The sequence below is a fragment of the Psittacula echo genome, assembly GCF_963264785.1.
Source record: "Psittacula echo genome assembly, chromosome: 6".
NCBI lineage: Eukaryota > Metazoa > Chordata > Aves > Psittaciformes > Psittacidae > Psittacula > Psittacula echo.
This window is the reverse complement of record NC_137743.1, coordinates 21,323,827-21,338,086: the sequence shown is the minus strand read 5'-3', so window position 1 is coordinate 21,338,086 and position 14,260 is coordinate 21,323,827. Positions and strand designations below refer to the sequence as shown.

At 45.7% G+C, this 14,260-nt stretch overlaps 1 protein-coding gene across 1 annotated transcript in view; it reads right to left on the bottom strand.

Moving 5' to 3' along the window:
* Positions 1–12,985, bottom strand: part of ALOX5 (arachidonate 5-lipoxygenase) — a gene marked incomplete at both ends in the record, with an annotated part of 28,523 nt that extends 15,538 nt beyond the window's left edge. Inside the window, 4 exons of the mRNA XM_080621618.1 lie at positions 1,221–1,343; positions 2,863–2,944; positions 4,219–4,417; positions 12,836–12,985. Coding sequence (XP_080477744.1) covers positions 1,221–1,343; positions 2,863–2,944; positions 4,219–4,417; positions 12,836–12,985 — 554 coding nt within the window. The remainder of the gene's footprint in view (positions 1–1,220; positions 1,344–2,862; positions 2,945–4,218; positions 4,418–12,835) is intronic.
* Positions 12,986–14,260: the final 1,275 nt, after the last annotated feature.

Sequence of the window (14,260 nt, the reverse complement as noted above, 5' to 3'; positions counted from 1 at the left end):
CTGGTTATACCTTTACACGCAAGCCTGAAATGCATCTCAAACACCCATTTGCTAAATTCCATTCCAGAGTTGTTCTCAGCAGCCTACAACAGCAGTGTTTTAAGACCTATGTCACGTAAAAATTACAGTCAGAAAAACTAGTGCTTTACACACTATCAGAAATTAGCATCAGCTGAGAGTGCTAAAGTCATTATTAGCACCAGTTCAAAAAGAATAGAGTAGTACAGAATGGATTGTTTCTGCTGCCGTAGATGGCAGTCAATGTTAAGAGGTGCCTGGAGGCATGTTATGAGGTAAAACTCAGGCAACTGTCAAGCCTGGAACAGGAGATGACCTCCCCAGAGGTCTCTTCACACCTGACAGGGACACAGGATGATCATACAAGGATCAAAGGGAAATTAACTACTGGGCAGGACTTTCTGGATTGATACTAGGTGTCTGAATCATAGATGAACTTCAGAATAGAATGCAGGGTGAGGGTTTCTGTTTGCTAGACAGTGTAAGTCACATACATCTGATAGTATGGTGGGATGTCTGAGATAACACGATGTGACCTGGGCACATGAGACAGCTCAGAAGGGGACTCTCAGGCCAGAAAGATCCTATTTGCCTCATTAACCCTGCACTATTTCAACCTGCAAGGTTTTTATTTAGGCTTATCCGATGGCCAGGACTGTTTTTTCAGTGACATGACATGTACAAGTGAGTGGACAGTGACTTTGTTGTCCCAAGCATATTATGCTCAGATGTGGTTAATTGATGACCTGCTCAAAGCAGCTTTTCTTCAGCAGCGTCTAAAGGGTGTATTGACACCATCTTCCCACATGTGACTGAAAGGCTTATTGTAGTCCGGGGAGAAAATTATCTCTAGGGGGCGACTCGGAGAACTAAGTCAAAAGCCTAAGGTTTCAGGTGTCAATAGTCCTTCTTCCTATGCTTTTCACCAGTGCTTCTTCCATCCATCTATAGCCAAAATAATGTCTAATGAGAATGCTGAGGCTCAATCAGTTCCCAGCATGAAAAGCTTGAAACAATGTTGGTTTTGTTTGGGATTTTTAATTAAAAATTCCTTCAATTCTTTCTTACTTTGATTGACTGCAGAATCATCTGACAGAAAAGAACCCCATTTTGATATTTCAGTGACACCTAAAAGGTGATCAGATCCTTACTCTGCCCCCAGAGAGATTTTATAAAACTTCTCAAGTTTCACAAACACTTACGCTTTGGAGTAGTTCAGAATGAAGTCAATTCCCTTTTCATTGTCAAACTGGATGTCGCGAGGCAGATCACTGTGAGAAGTGGCATCAATGCTCAGGGGAAAGCCTGGATGCCACTCTTTCCAGCTGAGAAAACAAGAGAGGTTGGACTAACCAAATAACCTTACCAGCATGAGAACTGTGTCATTCCTTTACCTCCATTGCTTCTGTGACACACCTCTAGAAAGTAAATTTGTGGCAGACACATTTGGGCCAAATCTAGTGACTTAGACCACATCAATACCTACCAGTACTCTATTGAATGCTGAAGCACAATGGAAGGATTCTATCTGGCCACCTACCTTCACAAAACTTGAAGTGACAGTATCTGTGATATTTCCAAACACTTGTCATGTTTGGTTGAAATTGGCAGTAGCTTCAAATGTACAGGGAGGGGACAGAGACAGCTGCTCAATGCACACTTGTTCTTGGGGCTACCTTTTTGCAGAACTGTGATATAACAGCTAAAAGTACTCAGACACAAGTTTCAGTTCTCCAAAAGGCAACTCTACCAAGAAGATAGTCTTGACTCAGCTTCTCAGAACAGCCTTACCTCCTAATGGTCATGCCAGACATTCTCTGCCATGTATGTTCTTGCACTGTGCTCTATCTTCACTTCAAAACAAAAGAAGGTGATTTCTGAAGAATACTGTTTCAAAAGTATTTTCAAATTGCCTGCCATGCACAGACTGCACTGTCTGCTATCAGTTATGCATTTGAATTGTAAATAGTTATATCCCTAGAATTACAAATGTACAATGTTCCTTTTTGCACACATAAACAAAATGTTGCACTATAACTCTAAACTATATTTTCCTCTGCTCTATTTCCCATAATCTGTAAGCAAGATCTTTTCTTAGTCAAATTATATCAACACTGCACACACTAAGCCTCAGTCTGTCAGTTATGAATGGACCCTCTGTCCTTCTGATCCTTAGTCTCGTGATAGGGAGATGCAAGTCAAAAAAACTTTTGTTATTTTAACAGAGATAAAAGAGTGTCTGTAGGAAAAGGAAATGTTTAATGGGTTCTGGAGTTACCCACTGATAAAAGAGCATTTTCCCATTGTGACTTTTAGTAGGAAAAAATGTCTATGACTATACAAAGATGGATATCATGACTGCGTTCTGATAGCACATTTCAGTCACTCAAAGAGGGCCAGATCTTCCACTGCACCCCAGTGTAGGAAACAACTAAAACTAGTTTGCTGTAGCAGCCAAAAGCCTCCAGAAAAAGCTGACATGTTCAGAACATGTTCCAAAACTGGAGTACTGCTTGTAACAGGGAAATTATATCTGCCTTCAAATCCTCCTTGAAAGCACAACTGTGTGCCACAGCACCCAACAGAGACTGTACCACTGAACTCCCACTTAAGCCTTCCAGATAAACTTATCTAGGATTCATGTCTTTCATAATGCCACTTGCACCACGATGATCATCATTTACAGTGAATTCCATCTGAGTAAAAATCATATAGGGCCAACATAGTAACTCAAACTTTTCTCTCATCCAGCAGACCAGTAATTAGAGCAGTATGACAATCTGGACATACTCTGACCTGCTTAGAACAGGCACTGGACCTTCTGAGGAGCTGTGGCAAACTCACCGGTACATCTTTTGACGAGTCTCAAGCTCTTTGCGTCTGTGCTGCTTGAGAATCTGAGTCTTGTCATCACGGGGGAGCTTTGCTGTGAAACAGGGGGAAGGAAAGAGACAGAGTTATGAGGTTCCTCTGCCTATCACTGCCCAGGTCTTGAGGAGGAGAGCAAAGTTTCCAAATATTCCAACTTCTGATCTGTACCTTTACAAAGTTTCTGTGCAAAATGCTTACACAATCTAGTACTTTGAGTAGAAACACAGGTCCCTAGAGAACCTGTGGGAGGAAATAAGCTGCTAACTTGGTGCCTGCAAGGGGCAATTAGCTCAAGCTAGGAACACCTGTCTCAACTGTATAAAAAACCTGGATTCCTAGTGTAGACACTTGCTGTGCATATCTAGTGTTAAATGGTCTGAACAGGATCATGGGAATTAATTTTACATTTCAGTATCTAAAGGAATTTTCATCAATAAGAGGAATCATAAAATTGTTTCAGCTCGTCTTTCCTGCTATAAGACATCTCCATGAAACACCTATCCTCTCCCCCCGAGCTGTGCTCGCCTCTATCAGCTTGGGGTAATGATCATGTCTTCTCTTCTCATCATGAGAACAGAAAGAAAACCCGGTGAGACTTCATTTTCAGGCAGCTTGCTCTTCTGACCATGTATTCACTGTACCATTAAGTAACACAGGATTCCTTAGTGATCAGAGAAAGTGCAAGGTACGTGACTCACTTTACATATACAAATGGGAAGGAAGCTAAAGCCAGGAGGATGTTCATGGAAATAGTTGGTTGGAGTTTGGAGTTGGAAATATCAGAGGTAATATAAACTGATAACATACAGCTAACAGTTTCCAGCTGCCTGTGTTCAAGTTACCAATAGGATTTCACTTGCTTTTGTTCTTTACCTTACCATGTCTGAAAGCCACTCAAAGCTGCCTTCCATGGCAGTGTTGCAGTTCTTATAAGTCAAATTATGAAAAATTGAAAGCCTGTCTGGAGACCAAAAATAAACTGACACATAGTTATGATTGGAGCACAGAAGACTTCAAATGCAAAATTCCTCAGCCAGGAGTAGTCAAAAGCTTAATGGTAAGGTAAACATTTAGTTCCTACCACCACCACTCTTTGCATGTACTTCCCAAAATATCCACCTCAACTGTCAGTGCCCAGATCAGCAACCTGCTTGGAAAGCAGTCCTAGTCAACAGGGAAAGCCCCATTCCCTAGGATGCAGAAGGGGACTGGCAGTGAGTCTCCATGTGAGAGACAAGATTAGGAAGTATATGGGGAAAGGGAAAGGAAAAGGAGAGGTGGAAGTACTCTGGATGTTCTGCAGGAAATAAGGTTTCTTATGGCTCTCACCTCTTCCATCTCGAAGGACAACCTCTTTTTCGTCTGTAATCCAGCGGTAACACGGGAACTCCAGATAGTCACCCATTGGCATTTTTACAGTGATATACTTGAGGTACCAGTCATCTTGGTACCAGTATTTCCGTTTCTCAATTTTTATTAGCTGAATTTCTCCAAGGTCTTCTTCCACAGTCACATCATAGGAGTCAACCTACGGACCAGAATACAGTCAGTGACCCACTGCACATGCAGGAAGCACAACCAGCACTCACAACCATACTTGGCTTTTCCTGATATGGCATGGGTACAACAGAACTTTCCAGCTTCTGGTAGGTGAAAAAAGGAAGACCTATTATTGGACTTCAATGCAACAGAAAGATGCATAAAAGAACAACCAAGAACTTATATAACTGATATAGATAGCAGTAGCCTGGAGAACATAAAGAAGGACTACAGAGCCCTGGGAGAGGCGAGTAGGAGCTCTGGAGCTCAGATTGTCTTTTCATCAATTCTCCAGGATACAGGGGAGGAACTTAAAAAGGTTAGAAGGATTGGCCAGGTTAATAAATGGTTAAAAGGGTGGTGTCATAGTCAGGAGTTTGGGTGTCTTGAACACGGGACCCAATTTAGTAGGCCAGGTCTACTGGGGGCTGGTGGAGCTGATCTGACAAAGAAGGTGAAGAGCGGTTTTTTTGGAGGCTTGCCAGACTGGTCAAGGATGCTTTAAACTAGATGTGTTGGGGCAGGGGGGGCATCATTCCATCCCAACACACCCAGTCAGTTGCCAGCACCTATAATAAACGCTGGGAGCAATGTGGAGATATTCCAGCCGCTCCAGCCAATGAGCCGGCTTCATTTGGAGCTCAGCTCAGATGCCTCTATACAAACGCCTGTAGCATGGGGAATTAACAAGAGGATTAATTAACAAACAAGAGGAATTAGAAATGTGTGCACATCTACAGGGGTATGATATAATAGGCATCACAGAAACATGGTGGGATGGCTCCTATGACTGGAGTGTTGGAATGGAAGGTTACAGGCTCTTTAGAAAGGACAGGCCCGGCAGGCAGGGAGGGGGAGTTGCTATTTATGTTAGGGATAGGCTGGAGAGTATGGAACTCTGTCTGGGGACGGGTGAGCAGTCGACAGAGAGTTTGTGGGTCAGGGTTAAAAGGAGAACAGCGATGGGAGACATTACTGTGGGGATCTGTTACAGACCACCTGATCAAGAGGAATCTGTGGATGAAGCTCTCTATAGACAGACAGGAATAGCCTCACACTCACAGGCCCTTGTTCTCATGGGAGACTTCAACCACCCCGATATGTGTTGGAGGGATGGTACGGCCCAACACAAGCAATCCAGGAGGTTCCTCAACTGTGTGGAAGACAACTTCCTTCTGCAAGTAACAGAGAAGCCGACAAGGAGAGGTGCCACGTTTAACCTCGTGCTCACCAACAGGGAAGGGCTGGTTGGAAATGTGACGCTCCAGGGCAGCCTTGGTTGCAGCGATTATGAGATGGTTGAATTCGAGATCCTCAGGACAGTGAGAAGAGCGTGCAGCAAGCTCACTGCCCTGGACTTCAAGAGAGCAGACTTTGGCCTCCTCAGGAACCTGCTTAGTAAGGTTCCATGGGATACAGCCCTAGAGGGCAGGGGGACCCAAGACTGTTGGTTGATATTCAAGGATCACCTGCTACAAGCTCAGGAGTGTTACGTCCCAACTAGAAGGAAGTGCAGTAGGAGGGCTGTCTTGGGTTCAGCAGCAGCAGTCATTTTTTCTCCTTCTTAGTAGCTGTTGCAGCACTGTGTTTTTGACTTTCATCCTGGGAACAGCGCTGGTAACACTGATGTTTTTAGTTACTGCTCAAATGTTTACCCTGACCAAGGACTTTGTGCATCTCATGCTCTGCCAGGGAGAAGGGGAAGCCAGGAGGAAGCAGAGACAGGACACCTGACCCAAACTAGCCAAATTGGTATTCCATACCACAGCACGTCATGCCCAGGATGCAACTGGTAGTTACCCAGAAGGGCTGGTTCACTGCTCGGGTTGGGCTGGGTTTTGACAGGTGGTATCATATTCTCTCCCCTTGTTATTTCCTTTATCATTATTATTATTGGTGGTAGCAGCAGTGGTTTGTGTTATACCTTAGTTACTGGACTGTTCTTATCTCAACCCGTGGGAGTTACATTCTTTCGATTCTCCTCCTCATCCCTCCGGGAGTAGGGAAGGGGGGGAAGAAAGGACGGGGTGCGGGGGTAGACTGCGTGGTTCTGATTTACGGCCTGGGCTTAAACCACGACAAGGGCCAGGAGACCTCCTTGGATGGATAAGGAGCTGCTGAGGAAAATTCAAAGATAAAAAGAGGCTTATAAAAGGTGGAAGCAAGGACAGGTGGTCTGGGAAGAATACAGGGATGTTGTCTGGGAAGCTAGGGACCAATTTAGGAAAGCTAAGGCCCAGTTAGAATTAAACTTGGCTAGGGACATTAAAGATAACAGGAAGGGATTCTATGGGTACACAGCGAATAAAAGACCTGGGATAATGTAGGGCCCCTCTAGAAGCTATCAGGAGAACTGGCTACCCTGGATTTCGAGAAGGCTGAGGTTCTTAATGACTTCTTTGCCTCAGTCTTCACTGGCAAATGCTCTGACCACACCACCCAAGTCTTGGAAGGCAGATGCAGGGACTGTGAGAATGAAGACCTTGGGCCCACTGTAGGAGAGGATCTGGTTTGAGACCAACGCAAAGAGTTGTGGTCAATGGCTCAATGTCTGGCTGGAGACCAGTAACGAGTGGTGTCCCTCAGGGATCGGTGTTGGGACCAGTCTTGTTCAACATCTTCGTTGGTGACATGGACAGTGGGATTGAGTGCACCCTCAGCAAGTTTGCTAATGACACCAAGCTGTGTGGTTCAGTTGATACACTGGAGGGAAGGAATGCCATCCAGAGGGACCTCGACATGCTTGTGAGGTGGGCTGATGTCAACCTTATGAAGTTTAACCATGCCAAGTGCAATCCCAGGCACAGCTATAGGTTGGGCACAGAAGAGATTCAGAGCAGCCCTGCGGAGAAGGACTTGGGGATGTTGGTCCATGAGAAACTTAACATGAGCCGGCTTCAGTGTGCGCTCGCAGCCCAGAAAGCCAACTGTATCCTGGGCTGCATGAAAAGGAGCGTGACCAGCAGGTCAAAGGAGGTGATCCTGCCCCTCTACTCTGTTCTCGTAAAAACCTCACTTGGAGTATTGTGTGCAGTTCTGGTGTCCTCAACATAAAAAGGACATGGAACTGTTGGAACAAGTGCAGAGGAGGGCCACGAGGATGATCAGGGGACTGGAGCACCTCCCATATGAAGACAGGCTGAGAAAGTTGGGGCTGTTCAGCCTGGAGAAGAGAAGGCTGCGTGGAGGCCTCATAGCAAACTTCCAGTATCTGAAGGGGGCCTACAAGGATGCTGGGGATGGACTCTTCATCAGGGACTGTAGTGACAGGACAAGGGGTAACAGGTTAAAACTTCAACAGGGGAAGTTTAGATTGGATATAAGGAAGAAATTCTTTACTGAGAGGGTGGTGAGGCACTGGAATGGGTTGCCCAGGGAAGTTGTGAATGCTCCATCCCTGGTGGTGTTCAAGGCCAGGTTGGACAGAGCCTTGGGTGGCACAGAATCATAGGATCCTAGAATAGTTAGGGTTGGAAAGGACCTTGAGATCATCTAGTTCCAACCCCCCTGCCATGGGCAGGGACACCTCACACTAAACCATGCCACCCAAGGCCTCATCCAACCTGGCCTTGAACACCGCCAAGGATGGAGCATTCACAACCTCCCTGGGCAACCCATTTCAGTGGCATGGTTTAGTGTTAGGTGTCCCTGCCCATGGCAGGAGGGTTGGAACTAGATGATCTTAAGGTCCTTTCCAACCCTAACTATTCTATGATTCTAACTTACAAAACACTCCAAAACCAGAGAAACATTTTTGCGTTCAACCCATCAAATGGCAGTTCTGGTGGCATGTGAACTAATAAGCAATGCCTGCATAAGTAGAAATAAGTAATCATTTCAAATACGACTAGTAAGACACCATGTGGTGCTAGGCAATTCAGGAGAACAGGAATTGGGTCTCATTTTCCAAGAGTGTAAACAGCTCAGAGGAAACCTCAGTAGCCAAGTGCTTCATAACAAGGCTGAATTGTCTATGGCAACCATGGGAGAATTAGCCAGAGCCTGCTCTGCTCAGATGATTCTGCTAAGCTTCATGTGGTCACAAGTAGAAACTTCATTCTCTTGTGTTTTTTCTCAACACAGTGAACAATATTAAAAACCAACGAGCTTCTGAAGTCAAAGGGATGAAGTACAGCATCAACATGCTGCAGTGCCTGTAGACACCTGCCTCTGTGAGCTTTGTTATTTGGTGCCTGACTTAAACACCACGCTCTACTTGTTCTTTTCAGGAGCACTTTTTTAGCCTTTCCCAGACATTTGATATATGCTCACTGTTACTGTCTTACTTGCTAGGAAAAGGCTAAGTCATGTAAGGATCAAAACTGAAAAGTGAAGAAAGATTAAATTCCAGACAGGAGAAGGCACAGGGAAAAAAAATAAAAGAAGAAGAATTAATTTTAAATGCTGCCAGATGGCACTTATTATTTCAGCTGTTACAAATGAAAGATTCATAGCAATTTTCACCCACATGATTGGAAGAACACACATAAGAAGGATTCCTTGGCATCCCTTCCTGTCACATTTAAACCAAGTTACCCATGTTGTCAACAAGGGCTAGTGTAGAGTACTGCACCTGGGCAGAAAAAAAACCCCAAATACCAGTATAGATTGGGGGCTGATCCACTGGAGATCAGTTCTGCTAAGAAGGACCTGTGAGTATTGGTAGATGACAATTTGACTATAAGCCGGCACTGTGTCCTTGCCCCAGTATTCTGGAGAGCATCAGGAGGAGGGTGGCCAGCAGATCAAGGGAGGTGATCCCCTCACAACTTGACCATGGTGAGGTCACATCTGGAGTAATGTGTGCAATTCTGGGCTCCTCAGTACAAGACAGACAGGGAGCTACTGGAGAGGGTCCAGCAGAGGCCACAAAGATGATCAGGGGTCTGGAGCATCCCTCCCTCTCACAAGGAGGGACTGCAGGAGTGCTACACTGAAACTCATATGAGGCCGTTTCATACTAACAAGAATATTGGAATTTCTTCTAATATACAGCCTAATTCAATTTTAGGCATAAATATTTAAAATGGGCATAGAAAGTGCTTGTTTTTCTTTGCTGAAATTTACCAGACTAAACTTAGCCTGAGCTATATTCTCTTCATGCTTATTAAAGCAAAAGACATTGAACTGTTTCTTTTAAAAAGGAAGCCCATCATGCCTTACATAAAAATTTGCAGTGTTTATGTCAATAGCACACCCATACACACCAGGTGGCAACAAACTGCTTCACAAATAGCGTGGTGGTCCTTGGCAAGCTTGGGATGACAGTGTCTGTCTGTTTGAGAGCTGAGAGCTGAAAATCACAGAGCTTTCAACCAACATTTTAAAATTATGCTTGTCACTTTTCCTTGCATTTCAATAGCAGAAGAGAAACAGTTATTTCTCCAGAGCCAATAAATACATGAATTTTAAACATTTTTTTAAAGTTCGCGTTGCTGACTCTTCAATCCCCCCATGCTATGCCAGAACAGCTGAAAGGATAATGAATAAAGGTAAATTCATTCCTTTGGTGATTCATGATTTTGAACCAGCTGTGGAGATTGAAAAATGCTGAGTAGCTTTTCTCAGAAATCACAGTAATAGTGCCTTGAGTCACAACACTGACAGTCAGTGACTTGTGTCAGTGTGGCTAAGTGAATGGAGATTCCTCTCTCCCGCAATGCTGGCTTCAAACACCATCCTCATCTTTGCCCATCACCCTACATCCAGTATTCTTGATTTCTCTCTTGCCAGTTGGCACAAAGAATTTTGGAAGATGGCTAGAAAATGTAGATAACATGCTCAGATTGCTTCTCATTCTTCAAATCTTCTTTCCAGAAATAGGCAGCATTTGAACCCTCTACATTTCATATTCATTCCTGTGCAGCTCCTGGTTTTCTCAACAAAAACAATGCCAATAAACCATTTGCCAGGCTCAAGTTTCACTCTAAGTCAGTACTTCTGCAATTTCGTACATCTTTCCAGGACCAGATGACACTTTGCAGAAGAGTCTCTCGTCACAGACTGTCATACCACGTACCTCAAACTCAGCCACATCCTGCTTGTGCCCCTCTGCATGCAATTACAACACAAAATGAATTCTCTCTTTCAATTTCACCATGATCTTGTTGTATTTGGCAGTCAGGAGCTGGTATTAGCCGCTTTGCAGAGACACTGTCCAAATGAATCTGCAAACCTATGTGAATTATTACCCATTTGTGTTCATCACTATAAAGGGAATTTAAACTTGTAAAGACTAATGCAATAACCTAGAGAAGCAAATTAGAAACTGTAACTGGATCAGATCTGCTTTGCATTCCATGTTCCATCTTCTCATTCATTTCCAGTTGCAGGGCTACTTGCATACAGAGGAAGAATAAGGTGACCAAAGATACTGTCTGGATAGGGGAAATGTACTGCATTATTTTTAGCTCAAGTCCTCATGAAAACCTGTTGCCATCAAGTGATTGTTATGGCACACAAAGCTACTTTCCCAAGGAGGGTATAAGTACTCCTTTTAGGTGCATGTATCTTCTGCTGTAGTGCTAATAACAGCCACAAACCTCCGTTCATTGCTTCTTCACCCAGCAGGGTCCAATACTCACAGGTACCTCTGCTCCTGCTGGACCTGGTCCCACAGCAGTTAAAGAGTTTCTGCTGAGCATATACTTGATGCTCACATCATGGAATTTTCTCCCTGTGGCAGGATCTCAGTTCAACAGGATGATCAGAGTACCAGACTCTCCATCACAGTCATTGCTTAAAAACAGCAAAACTCTTTTGTAGCCCAGGGATAAAAGCAAACTGCCTGGTCACTGGAGATGCTGGTGCTTATCTCCTCAGCTGGGTAGGACTCAGCCCTCATAGGAGATCACCTAAACCCTAAGCTTGCAGGACAATCTAAGGTCTTCTTCAGTCTGTCTTGCTAATGTTAAGCTTAAAATATGTGACCGTCCACCAGATAACAGAGAAAGAATAACTGGATGTCCATTTGAGTGATTCAGATAACAAGGTTCTAAGCTAATGAATGTTTAATCATGAAGGAAAGTAACTTCAACAGCAGCAGCTGCTAAGTCCTCACACCTGAATTTGCTAGAGCATCTCCTCAGAATACTGGCCATAAATATCTGAGACCATATCTACATATATGTACCATATCTGAGACATCTACACATGTCATCAACACTTACTCAGAACACTGGCTTCTGTTAACCATAGCTGCAGTGTCTAGTGCAGAAGAGGCCGGATACCCAACTTAGGCTGTGAACCCCATGGTTAAAAAAACCCCGACACACCTAGAAGCAGAGCAGCGTCATGACAATGAAGTCTCACTTGTACATGCAGTGGTAGGTCTCATTTCCAAAGTGACTTGTGAATGCTTCATTAAAACTTCCAAGGTTGCTTAAATCTCATTAGATCTTTTGGAAACTGTGAGTTAGGTTTCCAAATGAAATACACATTTTGGGAAGTGAAAAAATGACCTGAGCCTATTATCTCCACAGTGGAAAATAAGCAAATTAATGAGATTCAAAACCAATGCTCAGAGTATAAAAAATTACAGATGAATAGCCTAGGACAGGGCACAATACACAGCAGAAATCAAGGTTAGAAAGAATAGCATAAAGTCCTTTCCAACCATAACTATTCCATGATAGTCTGCTCCCAGCTTCTTTCTCACACTTGCATGTTCATTCTGTTTTCCAACTTTCACTGAAGTTGCCCTACATACTTCCCTTGGCAGGTGTTGCAATTCCCACTGGGAGCTCTTTGGTTAATTCCTTAGAGATATCAGGGCTCTACCAGTAACTACTGACCCTAAACATCACCTATAAACAAGAAGGACACACTTTTTCTTAGTATTTGTCAGGAAAGTATGAGAAAACCTGAAAGCCCATTGTGTAAGCCAGTACCAAAGGGCCCCCTCTCTCCCCATGGCTGACCGACTATAGCCAGGGCTAACTCCTGTGTTGCAGGGATGTGCATGATTGGTGGCCAGGGATGGCAGCTGTCACCTTGGTCTCAGTGTCCCACTCCAGAGCACAGGCACACAGGGACGAGAGCTTCAAAAAGCACAACCCTGAAGCAGTCAGTCCATCCCTTGGGGCACGGGGTGCCGCAGAATCATAGAATCATAGAATAGTTTGTGTTGGAAAGGACCTTAATCTCACCTAGTTCCAATCCCCCTGCCATGGGCAGGGACACCTCACACTAAACCATGTCACCCGAGACTCTGTCCAACCTGGCCTTGAACACTGCCAGAGACGGAGCATTCACAGCTTCCTTGGGCATCCCGGCTTTGCGGGTCCGGCCCGAGGCTCCGCTAAGGCAGATGCGCGACGGCTCGTACGCAATGAAGCCCCTCGGTCCCCGCCTGGGCGGGGCCGGGCGGCCGCGGGGGACATACAGGGACCTGCCCGGCTGCACTCACCGCGCCGCGCTCGAAGTCGTTGTAGAAGGGTTTGTCCAGGAGGTGCCTCTCGCTGCAGCCTTCCGTGCCCTCTAGGCTCAGGTACACGTAGTCGTCGGTGCCCGCGAACCACTGGCTGCCCGTGGCCACCGTGACCGTGTACGATGGCATGGTTCCACCGTAGGGGCTCGGTTCTGCACGGCCCCACCGATCCGATCGGCCACTACTGAGCCGCGTTCCTGCCGCGGACCCTGCCCAGCACCGCCTCCTTCTCCTCCGCGACGGCTCAGCGTTGCCCTCTCTTTCTCCAGCGTTTGACACACCTACCCCTGCACAGCCCTGCGGAGCCCTCTCCGACACCCCCAGGCAGCCTGTGCTGCACAGCCGCTCGCACTGCGGCGGTGTCTCGGTACAGCCGCCCAGCACTGCAGCCTGCCCTGGCACAGTCGCCCCGCACTGCAGCGCTATGCCCGTTACAGCCGTCCTGCACTGCAGCCCTGTCCCGCACCCCACACACAGCCTTCACAGTGCACCAGCAGCACGCCAGCACAGTTTACGAAGTCCCCACACCGTACTCTCCTCTTGGTATCCTTCCACAGTTGCGCAATCCAACACAGCAGTCAGAGCTCCCTGCATGCCGCACACCGCTCTCCAGAGCAATCCTGCTCCTGCCAGGCACAGCCCTGCACAGCTCGGTGAGGCTCACCACCTCCAGGAGTTTCACCCACACACCCTCAAACTGCTCTGCACTCTAACCTCACCTCATCACCCCAGTTTACAGGCATACACTCTCTTTTGTGTCCAAACCTCACAGGCGTACTACGTTGACTCAACGATACCATGATCTACCCCAACACATACACAGCATACATCCCAACTTCTTTATCTTCCAGTTACTCACTTTATAGTCATAACATGCTGCATCCTCATTATATACATCAAACCTGCAAATCCGTGCGCAGCTCACCCTTTTTTCAGGTCAAGACCCCCATATGCACTACTGCTGGCATGCTTCATTCCCTGCATTCCTCTAAGGTTCTCAAACACCCTGTTGTCTTTGCACAACCATGTGTAACACTAACTGCTGGCATATCTACACATCAGAGCTGTACATACACAGCCAACCCCACATTTCCACAAAGTGCTCTAAAACTCCCACGATCTCACAATTCCCACCCTAACTTTAGCAAGTATCAAACACTTGCTACCATTAAGATATTATCATTAAGACAACAGAAGAGCTATCTGTGCTTCTGGGCTAGGAGTCCAATCTACCCCAGAGAAAATAGCCCCATAGGAGTGACACTGCACACTTGGCATTTAGGCACCAAGACCACCGCTATTCTCCTGTATTTTCATCGGATGACCAAATATCACATACCCATTACTTCACTGATGATCCTCCTTCATGCTGATGCCAGAAGCAGTGCATGATACTGTGCTGGA